Source organism: Coregonus clupeaformis, unplaced genomic scaffold (assembly GCF_020615455.1).
Source record: "Coregonus clupeaformis isolate EN_2021a unplaced genomic scaffold, ASM2061545v1 scaf1116, whole genome shotgun sequence".
NCBI classification, from domain to species: Eukaryota; Metazoa; Chordata; class Actinopteri; order Salmoniformes; family Salmonidae; genus Coregonus; species Coregonus clupeaformis.
The window spans coordinates 42,993-63,233 of NW_025534570.1; the positions used below are offsets into that span (position 1 = coordinate 42,993).

General features: G+C 43.5%; 1 protein-coding gene across 4 annotated transcripts in view; it reads right to left on the minus strand.

Annotated features, from left to right (window-relative positions):
* LOC121551119 (transmembrane protein 104-like) overlaps positions 1-19,655 on the minus strand; it is a 62,631-nt gene extending 42,976 nt beyond the window's left edge. For 2 of the 4 annotated variants that reach the window (XM_045217553.1, XM_045217554.1), the window contains exons 1-8: positions 19,104-19,655; positions 18,503-18,575; positions 13,058-13,179; positions 12,250-12,331; positions 10,945-11,038; positions 9,442-9,528; positions 3,388-3,487; positions 1,603-1,699 (exon numbers count right to left, since the gene is read on the minus strand). In XM_045217553.1, coding sequence (XP_045073488.1) covers positions 1,603-1,699; positions 3,388-3,487; positions 9,442-9,528; positions 10,945-11,038; positions 12,250-12,331; positions 13,058-13,179; positions 18,503-18,547 — 627 coding nt within the window. In that variant the 5' untranslated portion in view covers positions 18,548-18,575; positions 19,104-19,655. The remainder of the gene's footprint in view (positions 1-1,602; positions 1,700-3,387; positions 3,488-9,441; positions 9,529-10,944; positions 11,039-12,249; positions 12,332-13,057; positions 13,180-18,502; positions 18,576-19,103) is intronic. The other 2 variants (XM_045217555.1, XM_045217556.1) reach the window with 2 other exon arrangements.
* Positions 19,656-20,241: the final 586 nt, after the last annotated feature.

Below are 20,241 nucleotides of genomic sequence, written 5' to 3' on the forward strand. Positions count from 1 at the left end.
TTGCTTTTTGTAATGCCTTTTTCAAACACTCAAAGAATGGGATGGCATAATATATGAATAGGCTCATTTGAATTCTTTAGCTAAACCAAAACAAAATAATTAAGCATTTCCCAATACCGTATTGTCAGCCTTTCTGATAACTGTTCCAATGTTTTCCAAAGTCTGATTAAGCATATTATAATAGGAGTCAATACTAAAGCACCCTCTGACTCACTCAGTTCAAAAAGAGACTGGCAGTAAAGTGATAAAGCAGATCACTTAGCTTGGAGCTTGAAGCCTTCCAGTGAAATGATATGGATGTTCTAAAGAAAAGGAAAATACTGGGCTGCATAATGACTCCAGATGGCAAAGACTCTAGATGCTGTGGACATTGTGCCTAGATAGACCCATCATAAGGACGAAGGGCACCTTGGTCTTTGGGGTGGGGCAGGGACGTGTCTGAGGGCATACCAAGCAGGTATAGCGTAGGTGGAGAGGAGAGGTTATTCCATTGGGCAGAACAGAGCGGTGTATGGAGAGCGGCTGGGCTTAAAAGGAATAGTCAATCAATTATTTAAAGTGACCATGGGGAGTGGTGGGCAGTGGCTAAGGGGCCAGAGCGTTTTACCCTGGCACGTGAAAGACAAACGGGGGCTGAGGAGCAGGAAGACACTCCACTCCCTGTCTGCTAACAGAAGCTGATGAATGTTTTATCAAAGGCCAATTCTTTATTTAAGGACGAGTCCACCACGGGAAGAAATCTAATAAGGGTTCATGGAGAAGAACATTTTTGAAAAATACAACTAAGCCCCTAGAAGTCCAAATGCCTGTAAGCAGAAGAGACGAAAACTAATAACAGGAGACAACTTCTTCAAGAAACACCAGAGAACAGTTGACTTTCTGTCAGATTACGGTCGATTTTTCAAAACATATTACCAAGCAGACATCATCTCAACATCTACTGTAATAAGAAGCAATGAGTTAGATAAATGAACAGAGGTGAAATGTCCCTTTCCCTTTAAAACCTCTCACACTGTAAATAAAAGGAAACTTTGTGAAACTGCAAGGTACAGCAAAAATACAGGAGGAGATGATAAAATCAGCATAATTTCAATTCGTTGACATGATGTAAGAGGCTTATCCCAGACGAGATAACAAAACAACAATGCATTTTGGTGAATTGTTTGGGTATGCTCATTCTGTTGAAAATGAGTGAGGGTGGAGGGAGGAGGAGTGAGGGTGGGGGGGTTTGGGGGTGAGAAGAGTGGAGGGGGGAAATAACACAGGAGGAGATCAGCACATCGATCACTGTCGGCTGGCAAAGTTAAAGCAAAAGTGGAAATCACAGGAGTTTCGCATTCTTAAGACTTCAAGGGCACACACACTTGCTCTGGGCTGCGCAAGGGGAGGCGTCAGGGGAAGCGTGAGAGGGAGACTGAGCGGGAAGGGGCTCTCTGGGCTGAGGCTGACACTAACGCAGACAGGGGTTGGCACATTGGGGCTCAGTCATGATGGCAGGGGCTGCTGACAGAGAGAGGTGTGGTACACCATGTGTCCTCCAGGGGCCTTTGGGACGAGGGTAGAGGGACAGGGGTGAGGAACAGAGGTGCAGTATGTACTCACCAGAAACACCTTGTAGGCGTCTTTCCTGGTGACAGGGCCCCAGCACAAGTCAGTGTCGTTGTATTTCACACTGCCAGCACTGCATGAATGGTTACCACTACAGAGAGAACAGACACAGACTGGTGATCATTACAGATCCCTTCATGATCAGATCAAATCAGTCCAAGAATGACATATGACAGGAAAGACTAGTTTATCATACTGCAAAAGAACATGAACCAATGATAAAAGATTCAACATGAGAGGGCAGAATTACTCAAACTTTGCAGACTTGTCAGTTCCTACTGCCTCGGAGCTGTTAGATTATCAGGAGGTCAGTTCCTACTGTCTCGAAGCTGTTAGATTATCAGAAGGTCAGTTCCTACTATTTACATTTACATTTTTAGTCATTTAGCAGACGCTCTTATCCAGAGCGACTTACATGAGCAATTAGGGTTAAGTGCCTTGCTTAAGGGCACATCGAACTATCTTGAAGCTGTTAGATTATCAGGAGGTCAGTTCCTACTGTCTCGAAGCAGTTAGATTATCAGGAGGTCAGTTCCTACTGTCTCGAAGCTGTTAGATTATCAGTAAGAAAAGCATTAGTAAAAGTTATATCACTGCACAAGACTTTAATGAGTTGAAGTGACGATCCGGTCTTCCTGGTGGAAAATTACACATTATCATTCTGAGGCAATCACAAAACCCTTTCAGTGCTGCCGACAAGGTGTGGCAGACTGAGCATCAATTATGGGACATAATCGTTAGAATCTGCCTCTGCCACTGAGAAGTCTGCTGCAGTAAGGCTTTACAAAGAGATACCGCGCTGCGATCTCAATCGCCTGGCTCTCCACAGTGGCAGAGCCAGTGGAGCAGGGAGCTCCAGTCTGTGCCATAGTGCCATTCCTTTTCAAGTGTCTGTTCCTCCTCACATTTTAGCTAGAAAGTTACCAACAGGCTTTTCGACCACGTTGAGTCAGAGAGTGACATTAACGTATGTTTTTTTATGCTATTAGGGTGGTATTTCAACAGAACTTCCTCTAATGTGTTAAGTGGTTAAATTGTAATCTTGCATTGAAATGTATTCACTCACCTTCACCTTTAAAAGCTAAGTATCTCTATAAATGTTTAAGGATCTAATCCTCACCACATTATGTTAATAAGATACCCCTATATGGCACTCCCAGAGCTCACTGAACCCTTAAAAAGTCTGTAAAGTCATTCGGACAAAATGGGAGAGCGCTTTAGTTTTTTGGGTTGGGGTCTTTGTTTAAAAGTGTACTTTTTGGTACACCATGAGAAAGTTAATAATCTTTCTTTCATAAAGCTACACCGAATTGAATTGTGATCCTGACGGTTATGGTGGTCTCACCCAGGACAATAGCTTCTCTAGAGAAGAGCCTCCCTTAGATCTGCAGGCTAAGTCATACTGTCTGAGACTGGAACAATATGGAATATGTGATGTTCACCCAGCCCACCGGGCCAGTGGAGGGGACTTGTAATAAAAACCTGCCTGGGAGCCAGTCAACAAAAAACAAATGCCAAGAGCACTGGTGGGAGGTCAGGAAGGCAAAAGGCCCGCTTATCAGAAAGTTTTACTGAGACAGAAGGTGAGGGAACAGCCAAAGTGCAGGGACAAAAATGGAACTGAGAGGGATATGCTTTGTCCTGCCAAAAGTAAATGCTCCAAGTACTTAGGAGAGCGAGCTGCTCCCACAGTAGTCATAAAGTTGCTTGAAATAATACCCCCAAATAAGAAATCCATGAATGTAATGAATCAGCAGCGGGCTGGCTGGCCGGTCTTACCAGGCTACTTCCATTAGTGATATGGGTACAGCAGCAGCATAGATAGCCAGGTCTCCATACAGGTAGACTACCATGCAGATGTAGAACATGTTGACACCAACTGAAAGACAAAACCAAAGGGGTAAGATTAGAAGATTATACCTGAATCTATACATAAACATCATACATTTAAATTATATATTTCTAGTGTATATGATTGTGTTATCAATTCATATCTCAGAGAATCTGCCTCCCCACATGCAGGGATAGCTTAGCTAACACATTCCTCATCTTTAACAGCCGTCAGATGCCTGATTGTGATATATGGTCAATGCAACTTGTGTCAAACTTCAACAGCTAAACGTGCAGTATCCATCAGAGGCAATCTCCTCTGTCTCTACACCTCCACTCCTCCCTCCATCCCCTGCTTCTCCCTCCGGGATGGCAGCCACAACTGCAGCAGCACATTTCGCCGCTCCTCCGGAAGAATATTAATCACACTAATTAAGAAACTAATCACTTCATGATGAAAATTCTCCTCGTTACCCCCCCACTCCTCCCACGTCCGGCTCACACTACTGGCCCATCCAAGCTGGCGCACTGAGCGGAGATTGAGAGCTTTCAACAACGGGAGACCGTTAGCCATGTTGTGCCAGGCATCCATCATACACTGGAGTTCTCATGTGGGAGGCTCCTGCGTCCTACTGGCCCTGGCAACCAATTCATTACCAATTCATACTGACAGGGAAATTAGAGTGTGGAGTCCATTAAAAATAAATAAAAAGTGAGGGGTTTATAGTTTTACAGGGCTAAATTGATTCATCTGATCTGAGAGTAAAGGGGTGAGTGGCAACCTTCTGCTGCCCATCACACAGCCGAGCTGAGAGAAACTAGAAGAGGGATATTGAAGAGGACTAGCTGGATAAGCCCAGGTCCAGACTCCAGCACGTAGTTGTAAACAGTTATCACCTGTTTTATGGCAGGGTTGGATGGACACTTACAGTAGACAACATTATGATATGAAGCTATATTACAGTTGCTACAGTAAGTTGCTGCAGCCATGTAGGAGTTAGATGGGGAGTCTAACAGCAGGTAAATTCTGTGGGAAAGGGCGATGACAGCAAACATTTACCTAGCTAGCACCACCACTCATCTTATCTCCATTGAGGATAATGTGGTGCTAAAGTACTGTGGGAGAGGGAACCAAAGGGCACTGTGGTAGCCAGGTTGTGTTTATTCTCTTCCATGGCCATCATAGCCATCTGATCACATCATTGTGTAGTGATGCACTGAGGTCATAAAACACAGGCTGGGGAAAATAAACACTGATAACTCAAGAAGACGCCAGTGTGTGTGTGTGATTACACTATCCTGGACCTATCTGTGTTGATCTGCACACTGATTACAGTATGAAAGTATAACTCACAGGTTGGTAAGTAATATCATAGCCTCTAATTGAACAGAAAGTTGGCTGAGTGTGTGTGTGGGGGGGAGGGGGCTTGATTCTCTCTGCATCAATTCAACACATTCCATTTTCACTTCAAACATTTCCACCTCCTCTCCCACGAACCCCACTTTCACAGAGGTTAGCACTGTACACTACTCTCTACCATTCCTGCATGTCTCCATCTGGAAAGCAAGCCTGTTAGAGAATTTGCCTCAGATAGGGGGAATCAGGGCTGCCTGTGCTGCCCGTCAGTGAGCGATAGCTGGGTGAGGACCCAGCATGACCAAGAGGATGCTGCCCTGCCAGGCTCTGTCACTAATACCTCCCCATTACCCACGGCCACAGGCTCACACGCTGCTGCTGCAAATGACTCTTCACCTAGAAGCTCCAGTCAGTCCCCCAGCGGCACGGGCACACGTCACTATCCATCACCCCACTGTTGCAGACTGACAGATGCCCTGATAGCCTCTCTAGCTGGCGGAAGGAGGGGATGTTAGGAAGTTGCTTCCTTCCAACATCCACAGCTATTTTGTTGAATGCCAACCATGCTGGAAGCCACAGCTGTATTGGGCTCCGCTCTGCTATCATGGAGCTTCATCAGGCAGGAACGTGACTGCTAGAAGCAGAGAGCTAAAGCCGGTTTGTTGGATGCAACAGAAATTCCTTTCCTTAGGTTTGATTCTGAAACCCAAATTGGCCTTTTATTGAGTGAGATGTACTCTTTGGGCTAAAACTTGGGATAGTGATCTGGATCTGGGTAATCATAGAGTTGATATTGATCTGGATCTTGGGGTAATCATAGAGTTGATATTGATCTGGATCTTGGGGTAATCATAGAGTTGATATTGATCTGGATCTTGGGGTAATCATAGAGTTGAGCAGTAATAGCAGCAGGCCCTCTGAAAAGGAAAGTACATCCTTTATGTTCATATACAAAAGAGACATGAAAACTATTTTAGTTAAGGCTTATGTAATTGGGGGGGCTGACATAAACATGTCCATTTATCTTCTTAGTGGCAGCGCTGCTCCCCATTTTCCTTTTGTCAGTGCCCCTCGTATAGCGTACAAATATGACATTTAAGAAAAGTAATTCAAGTATTAAAAATGTATGCATCTGTGTTTGGTACTCATTAAAGCTGGGGTCTGTAATAAAGGAGACTGGATTAGTATTCCTCTCCATGGTCTCTATAAGTCAAGGGTATAGGGTGGTGCATGTTAAAGAGCCTGTACCTTCTCCCTCTGTTTGCACATCATGCAAACAGAGGTATTAGCCAAAGTCATCTTCTAATCAACTTGCAAATCGTGGACGGGGAAGGTTACAGTAACACTGCACTCTCTCTCCTCGCTGCGGAGCTGATAAACCAGCCCCCATCAAACTTCCTGTCAGTTCCAGCAGGGCCGATTCCCATGGCCTTATTCCAAGCTTACTCTGCTGCCGCTGCTGCTGCGATGATCATTTTAGCTCAGGAGGAAGTCGAATGCCCTTTCATAGTGCTTCTTGAACCGCCAGGAGAGACGCCTTTTTAATTACATGAAGTGGGAAGGAGAAGAAAAAAAAACATTGAAAAAAGTATTCCCCACACATCCACGCCGAATGGACTGAGCCACTTGTTGTAGGAGTAGAGCTAACACGTTTTCAAAAATCAACTGGCATCACCAAAATAAAGAAAATTACAGCCCCGGTGTGTCTAAGGGGAATCTTAAACTGTGAACACAGCTCTCCATAGTGTTGTGGAGAGGCTGTGTGCATCTGTGCAGCATGTGAAAAAGTGCTTTTCCTGCCAGTGGTGCCCAGCGCGGTCGAACAGTCCCATCATTAACCAGAACCATCCCGAGGCAGTCAGGATTCAAGTGACCAGCTGATTGGCTCTGTGAGCTGCCCTTCCCCACCGCAGGCCTCAGCCCTTGACTCACAAAACCAAACTGGCCTCAACCCTGACCTGCACTCACACCACCACACTGGCCCATTAACCCCAACAACACATTCATCACTGATGGACTCCACTATCCAATCCCTGAAGAAAAAAACATCAAAAGAGATTTTGTTTTAATATCTGACAGCTTTACCTCACCAGTAAAACTCCCTGATCAGTCACACCACTAACCTTATATTACCTCCCAGCAGTAATTACACAAAGAAGAGTTCATATCAACTGATCTGGGAAGAGAGACAAACGAGACTTCCATTATGCTGGAGCGCCATTAAGCTGAGACAAAGAGCTGCATCTCTCACTCCTCTCTCATGCGCGCTGGGCCCAGTGCCCATCTAATTCATTTCTGATTAGAGTCACTGGGCAGCACTCCCACATCACACAGAGAGATAGGGGGACTCTTATCTCTGCCAACGATCAATACTTCCTCGTGGCGCCTCACCCTCACCTGCAGTCGAGGACAACACACCACACAGCACACTCCACACACACAGGGAGAGGTCATCACCAAAGAGTGTTTTAACACATCAACTTTAATGGAGCAACGGAGCCGAGAGACACAGGGAAGAAGAGACTGCAGCCGGAGTGTTCCACAAGGGAACAACACACTGCTTCTCTAACAGCATGTTGCATGCCTGCCTGCCTTTGTGTGAGTCAGTGCATCATTTTGTGTGTGTGAGTGTGCCAAGTGCACCACCTAGTGGCCAGAGCCGCATCACAACACAGGAAGAGATCTGCACACAATGGAGCGGAGCAGAACAGTTTGACCCTTTTCTGGTCTTTTTTTCCTCAGATGACAAAAGCGATGCTGTTGAAGTATTGGCGCTGCAGGTACGTATGCTGCAGACTGTTGAGTCACCTCCTCCCTGGTTAATACTACTTGAGAAACAGGCCGGCCTTCCAGCAGAGGAGGTGAGGGTGGGGAGGTGGAGGGGGGGCAGTGAGCGGGCCCAGCACAGCGAGGAGTGTCTACTCTGACGTAGGTGAGATATGTAAAGCAGCAAGGTTGTTCTGCTAAATGACTAAAATGTAAATGTAATTAGCTCATCACTCAGGCTGCTGAGGCTTTAACATGTTCACCGCCGCTGGTGCAGATTGCTAGAGGCCCACACACACACACAGCTGGGGAGATTAAAACAGCAGCAGTGTGATGGCCTGGGAAATTCAACCAAAGGCAATATAGCCATATACACTGAGTGTACCAAATATTAGGAACACCTGCTGTTTCCATGACATAGACTGACCAGGTGAAAGCTATGATCCCTTATTGATGTCACCGGTTAAATCCACTTCAACCAGTGTAGATGTTAAAGTTAAAGAAGGATTTTTAAGCCTTGAGACAATTGAGACATGGATTGTGTATATGTGCCATTCAGAGGGTGAATGGGCAAGACAAAATATTTAAGTGCCTTTGAACGGGGTATGGTAGTAGGTGCCAGGCGCACCGGTTTGTATCAAGAACTGCAACGCTGCTGGGTTTTTCACGCTCAACAGTTGCCCGTGTGTATCAAGCACGGTCCACCACCCAAAGGACATCCAGCCAACAACAGGCAAGTGGTAAAAAAAAAACGGGTCATTGATGAAAGAGGACAAAGGAGGCTGACACTAATTGTGCAGAGCAACAGATGGCCTACAGTTAGTCAACTGACAGTCCAGTACAACATTGGTGCCCAAAGACCCATAAATGAATGCACAACTCGTCGTACCTTGACACGAATGGGGTATGGCAGCTGACAACCTTACAGAGTTCCACTTCTTTCAGCAAAAAACAAGAAACTGCGGTTGCATTGGGCTAAGGAACAAAAACACTGGATACTGGAAAAACATTGTCTGGTCTGAAGAACCCCGGTTCTTGCTGATGGGAGGACTAGGGAACGGAGAAAAACACGAGTACATGCATCCATCATGCCGCGTGTCAACATTGCAGGCTGGTGGTGGTAGTGTAATGGTGTGGGTTGTGTTTTCATGGCACACATTGGGCCCCTTGTTAAAAATTGAGCAACATTTGAATGCCACAGGATATCTGAACATTATTGCCAATCAGGTGCATCCCTTCATGGCAGCAGTGTATCCATCTGCAAATTGATTTTTTCATCAGGGTAATACCCAATGGCACAAGGCTAGGATTGTCCAGGAATGGTTCAACGAACATGACAGTGAATTCAGCTTACTGCAGTGGCCTACCCAGTCACCAGATCTCAATCCAATTGAGCATCTGTGGGATGAGATGGAATGAGCTACTCAGAGTAGAGATCTACTACCAGCCAACTTGACACAACTGTGGGAAGCATTGGAGTCAACATGGGCCAGCATCCCTGTGGAACGCTTTCGGCACCTTGTAGGGCAAAAGGGGTGCAACTCATTATTAGGAAGGTGTTTCTAATGTTTTGTACACTCAGCATACAATTACACCCCATTAAAGAGCGAACAGCCTCACTTTTGGAATCTAACAATGAATGGGTTAATACAATTTAAAATAAACATTAAAAAATAAAAAATGATTCCCATTTAAAAGGTTGAGAAACTGTCCCCAAATGCTCCCACACAACCTTCAAGACTCCTCCATAGTTGTTACACAAGGGGGACAGGTTTTACCATGCCCTGCACACAGTGGTATCAGCAGCACTTAATTCAATAATGGAGTGTGGGTTCATCATATCCCCTCACTCAAAGTACTGAATGAGGATGGGCTTTTACCTTTGTTGAAGAACATGGAGGCCATTTGACCCATCTCAACCCTCTCCACAATGTCAAAGTGATCAACGTGTCCTCCTCCTGTTCGCTCTGTGATAATGCATAGACATGAGAACGCAGTGGTGAGTAATTCCAATCGGAGTGATTCTGATGTCATTCCTTCTATAAAACATTGCCATTAACCAATGACATATGGAGGATACATACAATTTATGATTGATCTGATCATGTCATAATCAGCATATGTTTAAGAATTGAGACCTTCAAAAAGCAGGGACGACAAAAGGTAGAATTACGAATCCTCCATAAGACTCAATGTTTTCACAGATACACGACATTACCAGAAGTATGTGGACACCCCTTCAAATTAGTGGATTCGGCTATTTCAGCCACACTCGTTGCTAACAGGTGTATAAAATCGAGCACACAGCCATGCAATCGCCATTGACAAACATTGGCAGTAGAATGGCCCGTACTGAAGAGCTCAGTACGGGCCATTCTCAACGTGGCACTGTCATAGGATGCCACCTTTCCAACAAGTCAGTTTGTCAAATTTCTGCCCTTCTAGAGCTGCCCCGGTCAACTGTAAGTGCTGTTATTGTGAAGTGGAAACGTCTAGGAGCAACAACGACTCAGCCGCGGAGTGGTAGGTCACACAAGATCAGAGTGTAAAAATAGTCTGTCCTCGGTGGCAACACTCACTACCGAGTTACAAACTACCTCTGGAAGCAACGTCAGCACAATAACTATTCGTCGGGAACTTCATGAAATGGGTTTCCATGGTTGAGCAGCCGCACACAAGCCAAACATCACCATGCGCAATGCCAAGCGTCGGCTGGAGTGATGTAAAGCTCGCCGACATTGGACTCTGGAGCAGTAGAAACGCGTTCTCTGGAGTGATGAATCACGCTTCACCATCTGGCAGTCCGACGGACGAATCTGGGTTTGGCGGATGCCAGGAGAACGCTACCTGCCCGAATGCATAGTGCCAACTGTAAAGTTTGGTGGAGGATAAATAATGGTCTGGGGCTGTTTTTCATGGTTTGGGCTAGGCCCCTTAGTTCCAGTGAAGGGATATATTGACACTACAGCATACAATGAAATTCTAGAGGATTCTGTGCTTCCAACTTTGTGGCAACAGTTTGGGGAAGGTCCTTTCCTGTTTCAGCATGACAATTCCCCCGTACACAAAGCGAGGTCCAAACAGAAATAATTTGTCAACATCCGTGCGCGACCTCACTAATGCTCGTGGCTGAATGGAAGCAAGTCCCCGCAGCAATGTTCCAACATCTAGTGTAAAGCCTTCCCAGAAGAGTGGAGGCTGTTATAGCAGTAAAGGGGGGACCAACTCCATATTAATGCCCATGATTTTGGAATGAGATGTTGGACGAGAAGGTGTCCACATACTTTTGACCACGTAGTGTACCTTATTTTCAACACATTTTTAACACGTCCTTAGCAGGGTGCATCTGTCTTTAGGAGGGATGAGGGGAACACTATACTCACGGACTGACAAAATGGGCCTCGTCTCTGGCTCTGATCGTCCCCGGACGAGAACATCATCATCCGAATAATCAGAGGTGGAGTCGCTGTCTTGGACCTGAAGATGATCGAAAGAGGATAACCAGCCTGCCTCCACCCAACATTGACTTCACTCCTAATCTACAAGTCCTATTGCTCAGTGCCAACAAGTCAGTTTACAACCTATTAACACCGTGTTTTATTTGCTGTACATGCGAAGTGGAGGGGAGCAGCATCTGGAAATTGTCTGGAACAGCTGGGATATGCTGGGGAGGATGAGGGAGCTTTCCCTCTCATATAGCGCCTATCTGACGCCCTCCCATCACTCTTCATCTACCAAATTCACTACAGATTTATATTAATTCATGCTAAATTACAACCGACATTGAGGATGTCATTATCAGTTGAATTAACAAGAGCAGCTACAGCTGATTGGACAGGGTGTGGGGGAGACTAAGAAGTGGGTGGCTCACTGGAAGAGGATATGCCAGCAACAGAAACAAAGCATCTAACATCAAAGTGACAGATGTGGCCATGGCTGAGTCAAAAGAGCAGATCTATCCTATTTCTCCCTGACACATCCGAGAGATGCACAATCCACCCCATTTCAAACTAATACACTTTTATGGGACTTTCTCAGAAAATATTGCCCAGTAAAGAAACGGCTGAATATGCGCTTCGTTAGAGCGGAGAGAAATAAAGAATGTTCAAGGGTAAACATTCCAACTCTGTGCCTCCCTTCTTCCCATTATGTGGGAGGAAATGTTGGAGGAAGGCTAAGTGAGCTATGAATCAAGGCCATGGGGGTTTGGGGCTCTGTCAAAGCCAGACTCAATGTCCTTACGCTCATAACTCCTCCAGTGGAAACCTTGGGCATTAGGCAAAATGACTTGCCGCTTTTCTGCTAAAAAGAAAATGAACTCCACCAGTTCCATCAATCTCTGCACGAGATGACGTTTCCCTTAGTATTTAAAATGACTAGAGTAACAATGATTAAAAACTAAATTGTCCCCCCAGTGAGTTAGTAGAGGACACTAAGTGAGTTAGTAGAGGACACATTTGTGGTAGTGGCAAGCGCTCCTTTCCCCATATTATTATTTAATGCTCTATTGAGCGCCTTGAGGTTATTCTTCCTGTAAAAGGTGTTGAGGTTGACAGGGTAGTGAACTAGAGAATCTGGGCCTTCACTTGATGGGTGGGGATCACTGGAAAAGACAGTATGTATGAGTGTTGACTATCACGCTTCCTTCATTACTTCCTCCTGTTGGTTCTTTATATCTGCTAACTCACCTCTTCCTGCTCCCTCCTCTTCCAGCGCAGCTGAGCGTTGGCCGCTGCCATGGCCTCGATCACAAACGTAGTGGTCATGTAACTGATGAAAATCAGACAAAGTGGGTTCAGAAAAATATATTCAGATCACAGATATATGATGACAGAAACTAGCCCTGTAGAGTCTAAACATATTCCATACTGAGCATACATTTTTTTGGAAAATGTACAAGTGTATGACCCATTGTCTTATTTTTAACAACTGTCATAGAATACTCCATTTCAACAACTGTCTTAGAATATCACTGTGTTGCATTTGTTGTAGTCTGTGACCTTGGCTAACTGCACACTATCCTTGGTGATAAAATAGGATCTCAACCATCTAAAAACAAAGCAATTAAAAAACATGAAACTGTTAAAAGGCACAGAGCATCACAAAGCTCATGTACTTGCCACTGATCTGCATCCCTCCATGTGTCCACTGACTCCCCTCTCTCACCATACACTACCCTAATGAAACACATCCTGCATCATAAACTGCCTCCTGCTGCCTGACACACTGCATCAACTCATCTGCAACGCATCCTGCTCTGATTGTTCCCTGCTAGATTACTGACACGCCTCAGTGGTGGCATTCCATTTGATAGGGAGGGCAATAACTCTCCACTTAGGTGGCTGGGAGGACCTTAGGTGTGGACGATAAGGATGAAATATGGTAAATTACTCCTGCGCTACGGTGTGCTTAAACTAAAGCGAGAGCTGGGGAAGTGGACGTAAGGCAACAGTTGTGGAAATGAATGGAAAGGCAGTGAGCCAATGAGGAACTCGCCTCATAAACGCCAGGAAGGAGATGAGCACCAGGCTGACCGCCCAACCTGCTTGGGCAAAGGCCTTGGGCATCGTCAGTGCCCCCGTGCCCACGATCAGATTAAACATGTATACCAAGCCCACCTGCAAAGACACAGAACAAGAAGTAAGACCAAGGGAGTGCTCTATTAGAGGGTGTCGTTGTCTTGGGGGTCCACAAGAGGCCAGTACGTCTGGAAGCTCCTGTTCCTCCCCTTCACTTAACATAACACCACACTCTGGTCAAGGGAGTGAAGTTTGAACCCTGGAAATCATGGGACAGTTTAGCACGGGTGTAAAGAAAAACATGCTGACCTAACATTGCCAAGTTGCAACGCACTGGTCAACTGAAGACATTATCTTTATCTTATTCAAACACTGTCCTCAGCTGTGGACTATTATAGTCCCTGGCCCATGTAGCAGTAAAGACGTATGGCTGACACTGTGACATACAGAGAGACCAGTGAACAGAAGGTCCGCTCACTAAAAAGCCCTTATCCCTATCCATTCCTTCAGAGCATTAATATTTTCATCTAGAAAAGGGCACTTTAACCACAAGACAACTAGCCTAAACCAGCAGAAGCTGACACAGCCATGCTGATATCAGTCACTGTAGAAACTTGTGACATTCCTAGACAGGCCTCACAATAAAGCTTTGCTAAGCAGAATTTATTGCTTCGGTTGGGTCATCAACGTTCACCATAACGGTAGCCTTTTTGAGTGCCTAAGCATTCCTACTTCCTCTTTTCAGTGTCCTGACTAGATAAGTAACCAGCGTACGTGCTCCCCGTAAAATGTCTGTTCTACATCACATCACTATTTTATCATTTAAAGTTTTATTAAGTTCTTGTTTTTCAAATCAACAAACAAAACAATTTCTACATTCACAGATGTGGCAGACATAAATTATAGAATAAAATTAAATATAAAACAAACAAATTTGCAGCAGCACTATCTGTGATCGTGTTAGCTATTTCCAGCTTTAGCTGAGACAACATGCAAAGAATTAGCTTTACAGCACCTTACACATTATGTATAAACACACACACTTCCTTAAAATCACCCCATTCACTCTGTCCAGTTTGAAATACAGTTGAGTAGTGGAGACCAGAGTCTATCAAACCTGGGATGTCTCTTGCGGAGTTCATAATTTAACTTTTCAAGGGGGAAAAAGTCAACTATTTGGTCAATCCACATTTTTAAATGGAGGGGAGGAATTAAAAACCCACAATAGGAGAATACATTCTCTAGCAAAGTATGTGAGAGTCTTAAACAAATTTTCTCTGTCTGGATCAAGAACAAAGTCCTGCTGAACATTAAGAAGATAGAGACACGGGGTCATATCAAACTGGACATCTAATATTTTCTATGCAGCAGTATGTATAGATTACCAGATTTTGGTAATATATACAACTCCAAAATACATGCATATAAATTCCACTTTCAGAGGTACATCTTTTACAATATGGAGAAATGTCTGTATTGATTCTATGGAGTCTCACTGGGGTGTAATACAATTTGTACAAACATTTGTAATTAGATTCTTTCATTTTTATATTAGTAGAGGAGCAGCATACCCTGTCGAAAATCTCCACCCATAACTCATCACTGATAATCAGAGGTCCTTTTCCCAGATTATTTCCAAAGGAGTAAAGGAGGAACCCACATTCTCAGATAGGAGTCTATAGATATTGGAGATTTCGCTTTTGATGAATTGTGCTGTAGCAAGAAGGATCTCAACTTCATTGAGCTGAGCTCTAAACCTCCTCTTGGAAGTGAATGAGGAAATTACATGTCTAATTTCAAGATAAAAAATTCAATTAAATAAAAGGTTGGCACATTGAATTCACTGGAGAGCTCTTGAAAGGATTTCAGTGTAGTTGCGTTCTGATGAAACAGGTATGAAAAGGTCCTGATCCCTAGAGTATGCCAAAGATGAAAGTTGGCAACACTCAGGGCCTTTGGCAAGTCTGGGTTGCATACTATAGGCGAGTGAGAGCATATCTGGGAGGAAATGCCAAGGTACTTCGTGCAGTCCTTCCATGCTAGTAGGGTGTTATAATTCAAAGGTTTTGGGTATGTTGCCCACTTCACTAAAGTAATTAATGAATATAACTGTGCTTAGGGGCAATGAACCACAGGATTGGGCCTCTATCTGAATCCACATTGAGTCTTGTCTGTTTGTGATCCATGTTAGCATGTTGCTGATTTGGGCAGACCAGTAGTACAACTGAAGGCAGGGAAGGGCAAGACCACCCTTAGATTTAGGTTTGGATAGAGTGGAGAACTTGATCTTAGGTTTTTTATTGCCCCATATAAATTTGGTGATGCTTTGGTTGGTTGTTTTGAAAAAAATTAACTGGGAGATAGCATGGAACCATCAGAAATAAATAGTTCAATCTAGGGAGGATGTTCATACGGATAACATTGATTCTTCTGACTAAGCTAATTGGGAGGAAGATCCAGGTTCGGAGGTCATTCTTGATTCGATACAGGCGTGGGAGATAGTTTTCCTTGAAAAGGCAATTCAGATCTGGTGTTACAAAGATCCCAAGGTATTGAAACCCTGTGTCTTCCATTGGAATGGGCAGAGTGTCTTCATGAGTGTAAGATTGAGAGGGCAAACAATGGGTTTATTCAAATTGATCTTATATCCTGAAAACTTGTCGTACTGAGCAATTGTGTCTAAAATGGAAGGGAGGGATTTCTCAGGGTTGGATATGTAGAGCAAGACATCATCCGCATAGAGCGAAATCTTGTGCTGAAGGCCGCCTGCGGAAACACCCATAATACTTGGATTGCTCCTTATCAACTCCGCCAAAGGCTCCGCCCCCAATTGACCAAATGCCATGGTGTCTTGTACCACATCCCAAAGAGAATCTCTTAAGAGTTCAGACCAATAGTAGACACCATGGCATTTGGATGAGAATATAGGGACTTAATCCATTGAATAAAGTTTAGGCCCATATTGAACTTTTCTAAGACTGAGGACAGAAAGCTCCACTCCATCCTGTCGAACGCTTTCTCAGCATCCAGTGAAGCCAGCAGGACGGGGTCTTCTGTGCATTTACTTGATCTATAATATCAAAAAGACAGCGAATGTTATCAGAAGAGTACCCGTCTCTAATAAATCCAGTTTGGTCCGCTTTTATTATTTGGGAAGAAGAGTGTTCAGTCTCGTCAAGCAATTTGGTAATTATTTTGTAGTCGAAGTCCAACAAGCTTATGGGCCGGAAGGACGAGCAGGAGATAAGATCCTTGTCTTCTTTGAGCAACACTGTAATGCAGGCTGTGTACATAGTCTGGGAGAGCTCAGTTTTCAAAAAAAGTATCCAGCATTGGCATGAAAATAGGGTTAAGCTGTGGCCAAAAAGTTTTGTAGCACTCTGAGAAATCCGTCTGGGCCTGGGGATTTGTTAGGTGGCATGGAGATAATTGCCTCTAAGACCTCCTCGGGTGTGAAAGATCTTCTTGGTCGGTCTCTGATAGTCTAGGAAGTAATGGAGTTCTGCATCTGCATGTTCTCTCTCAGAAGCATATAATTTGCAGTAAAAATGATGAAAAGTTACATTTATCTTATTTGGATCATATGTGACCTCGTCATCTTCTGTTCGGATGGCCATGATTGTACGCTCTGACTACTCTTTTTTAAATTGGTATGCAAGCAAACTGCTAGGCCTATTGCTATACTCATGATATTTCTGTTAGGTAAAGAAAACAAAAATTTTTCTTCTCTCTCGAGTATAGTCCAAGTTTAGTTTGGCTTTGGCTGCTTTAAGTTGACTCCAGGAGGCGCTGTCTGGGGATTGTTTATGTACTTCCAGCTCCTCCTCAAGCTCTAACCTGTGTGCTTCCATTGCTTTTTTCTTAGAGGAAACATATGCAATCAGATGACCTCTTAGGGTGGCTTTGGCACCGTCTCACATTGTGGCCAGAGAAACAGGAGAGTCTGTTGTCTTGTGTGTAGTTGTCTATCCATGTATTGACCAATGTATGGAATGCTTCATTTGATAGCATGGAGGTGTTGAATTTACAGCTCTTTGACCTGGGGATGTTTTTACAGAGGTCAAAGCGGAGGCGGACAAAGGCGTGATCTGAAAGTGCTATGGGTCCGATTTTACAAGTGGCAAAATGTATGAACATTTTCAGGATAAAATGTAATCTATACGAGAGTAGGTGCACATCACTATTTTAAATAGTTTTGTCACATTGTGTGGACTTTGGACTCATGCAGGTTACTTGAACTAATTTAGCCTAGATCATTATGCAGCAGATGCTATCCATTCTACCTTGGTCAACCTCTCTTCAGAATGTACAGCACACTTAAAAGTTACATCACGAAATTTTGATTTGAAATCTTTTGGACATCAGAGCAACCTTGAGGGAATCTTATTTGAGTAAGAAAAGGATGTTCATATGATAGGGAAGATATAAAACCTGGCAGAGACCATATCTAACTGACAATCTCTTAGAAAAAAACTATTGGAACCCAGATGTAAAAAAGAACTGATGTTGGTACAAGATGGAGAGAAGGTAGCTGCAGAAGGTAGATGGGGCGGCAGGTAGCTTAGTGGTTAAGAGCGTTGTGCCAGTAACCGAAAGGTTGCTGGTTCTAATCCCCGAGCCAACTAGGTGAAAAATCTGTCGATGTGCCCTTGAGCAAGGCTCCTAATTGCTCCTGTAAATTGCTAAAATGACACACAAAAAAAGGTTGGAGCATAACTAAGGACATTACAGTTAACGGACATTTACGCTTAATCCAATATAAACGAATGTATAGAATGTATTATACAAGAGATTAAATTCACAAATTCTACAGCACAATGGCAGAGACATGTCTTAAGTGTAAAACTAATAATGACTCAATAATCCATGCTTTCTGGGAATTATATAAAGTCTGGAAGTTGTGGGAGGAGATAGAAAGTTGACGGTCAGAAGTATTACAATGTAAACTTACTTTTAATTATTCTGTCTGCATATTTCAAGACATGGTATATGGGGGTGTAGTGAGATACCCGATGGGCTGGACAATTCTCTTCTCATCACTCAAAACTTTCTCTAAAAACTTGGAAATCAAATCAATCTGCCATCATTAACACAATGTAAAAATCTAATGATTTATTCTTGAAATATTGAAATAGCATGGGCAACCGAGGAAAACAAATTGATACAATTTCAGGCCAAGTGGCAAACAATAATACAGGCACTAGGGATGGGGGTGTGAGCATGCGGGTCTGGGCAGATGAGATGTAGTCATTGTTTGTGTGGGTCTGGAAGTTGTTGTTTGTATGTATAAGTTCGTGTATGGAGTGACATTTTTTGGGAGGGAAATAATATTGTAAAATAAAAAATTAAGCACACCAAATACCTGACATTAAACAGTAGGGAGAATGAGCATGTCACTGCTAAGTCTGATACAGATACTCACATATGGGGAGTAGAGCTCCCCTGTCTCTGTGATGCCTCCTGCCATGATGGGCACCAATACTGGAGATCACAACCTGGAAGATACAGTAATGGCTAATCCTAAATCAAATTGTTCACAAAACTGTGTCCTACCAATCACATAATGTTTCACTTTCATAGATACCACTTTTATACAAATCTAGTTGACTGCAGAACACCTTGTGAGAAAGCAGATAGCTAGTTAGCTAGCTGGCACTGATAACTCTTCCATGCCATCACACTAGTGATGCATTGTCTTGAGTAGTTGGCTAAGGCCATTATATCTGCTGCTATGTGGCATCAATTTATTGCACTCACTAGATAACGTTAACTACGCTAGCAAGTTAGCGTTAGCTAGCTAAACAACCTGCCCTAACTGATCTACAGCAGTAAGTAGCTAGCTCTGTCTAGACAAATTCTCGAGTGTAACGTTAACGTTACTGTAGCTAGTAGGATAATGTGTACTGTAGCTAGATTTGGTAAGAGCGTTGAGCTGGTTATCTAGCGAAGTTTATCTCTAAACATTGTTTACAAGCATTTGCAACAGTATTACAAAGTCAAAGTAAGATGTAAACAACACGCACCTGCGTTTCAGTGAATCCTTTTCAGTGTAATTAAACCAGAAAGCTAGCTAGCTAAATTTCAAGCCAACGGGACAGCGAATGGCAACTCAATGCGATTCATAGCTAACTCACGCAGAAAATAAATATGCTCGGCCAATAACTTTATATTTGCATCCTTCTTTCTCATGCACACCCAATGACTGTGTGCACACCACGGGTGTAATCATTAGCCAAACAGTTGCAAAACAAGAGTTTATATTGGACAAATTAGGGTAGGTCCCTCCCGTTTCGTTCCGTTTGCTTCCGATAAATACATGTTATGCAACTGAATTTGCGTAATGAATATATCGTTAAAATTAATGAAAACAAAAATGTGTTTTTGGTCTTAATTTAAGGTTAGGCATGAGGTTAGCATTGTGGTTAAGGTTAAAATAACATTTTTAAAATAACAATTTTAGGGGTTTATGACTTTAACTAGTATCTAGTAGGTCACCAGACGACAAAAATTCTGAACTCTGACCGCCACGGTGAGTCATATCAAAGATTCAGGATATACTGACAAGATACATGTCTCTCCGCCCTAACAATGGAGTCGTTGTCCAAAAAGCAGCACGGCGGGCTGTCTAGCGGCCTATTTTCTTTGGATTGGTGGATACATCTAATTATTGTAATCTAAATTGTAATATTCGATGACGGTAGTTGACGTCAAACGCATGTATTCAATGGAGAGATATTCTATTGCCGCGTTCAAAACAACTGGGAACTCGTAAATCTCTGACTTCAGTGCGTTCAAACAACTGGCAATTCGGGAAAAAAAAATTAGCTCCGACTCGGAAAAATCGATTTGAACGGTCATCCAACTTTGAATTCGAACCTCTTTCTGGAGCTCCGACCTGAAGATCGTCGTGATTTGACCTCGTATTTTTCCGTTGTTTTGAATGCTGCATAAACTAGACTCGTCATTCCATGAATATGCATAGCCATCTCGAGACAACTCCTATATAAAGTGTTTTTTCTCAACGTTGCCGGGATGTCATGTGTCCTACTTATATCAGTACACTCGTAACAACTTAAGCATTACAAAACTTCAATTCGATCAAATAAACCTTAAGTAGCTACCTATCCATTAATCTTTTTGTTGACCAAATTCGACACTCTC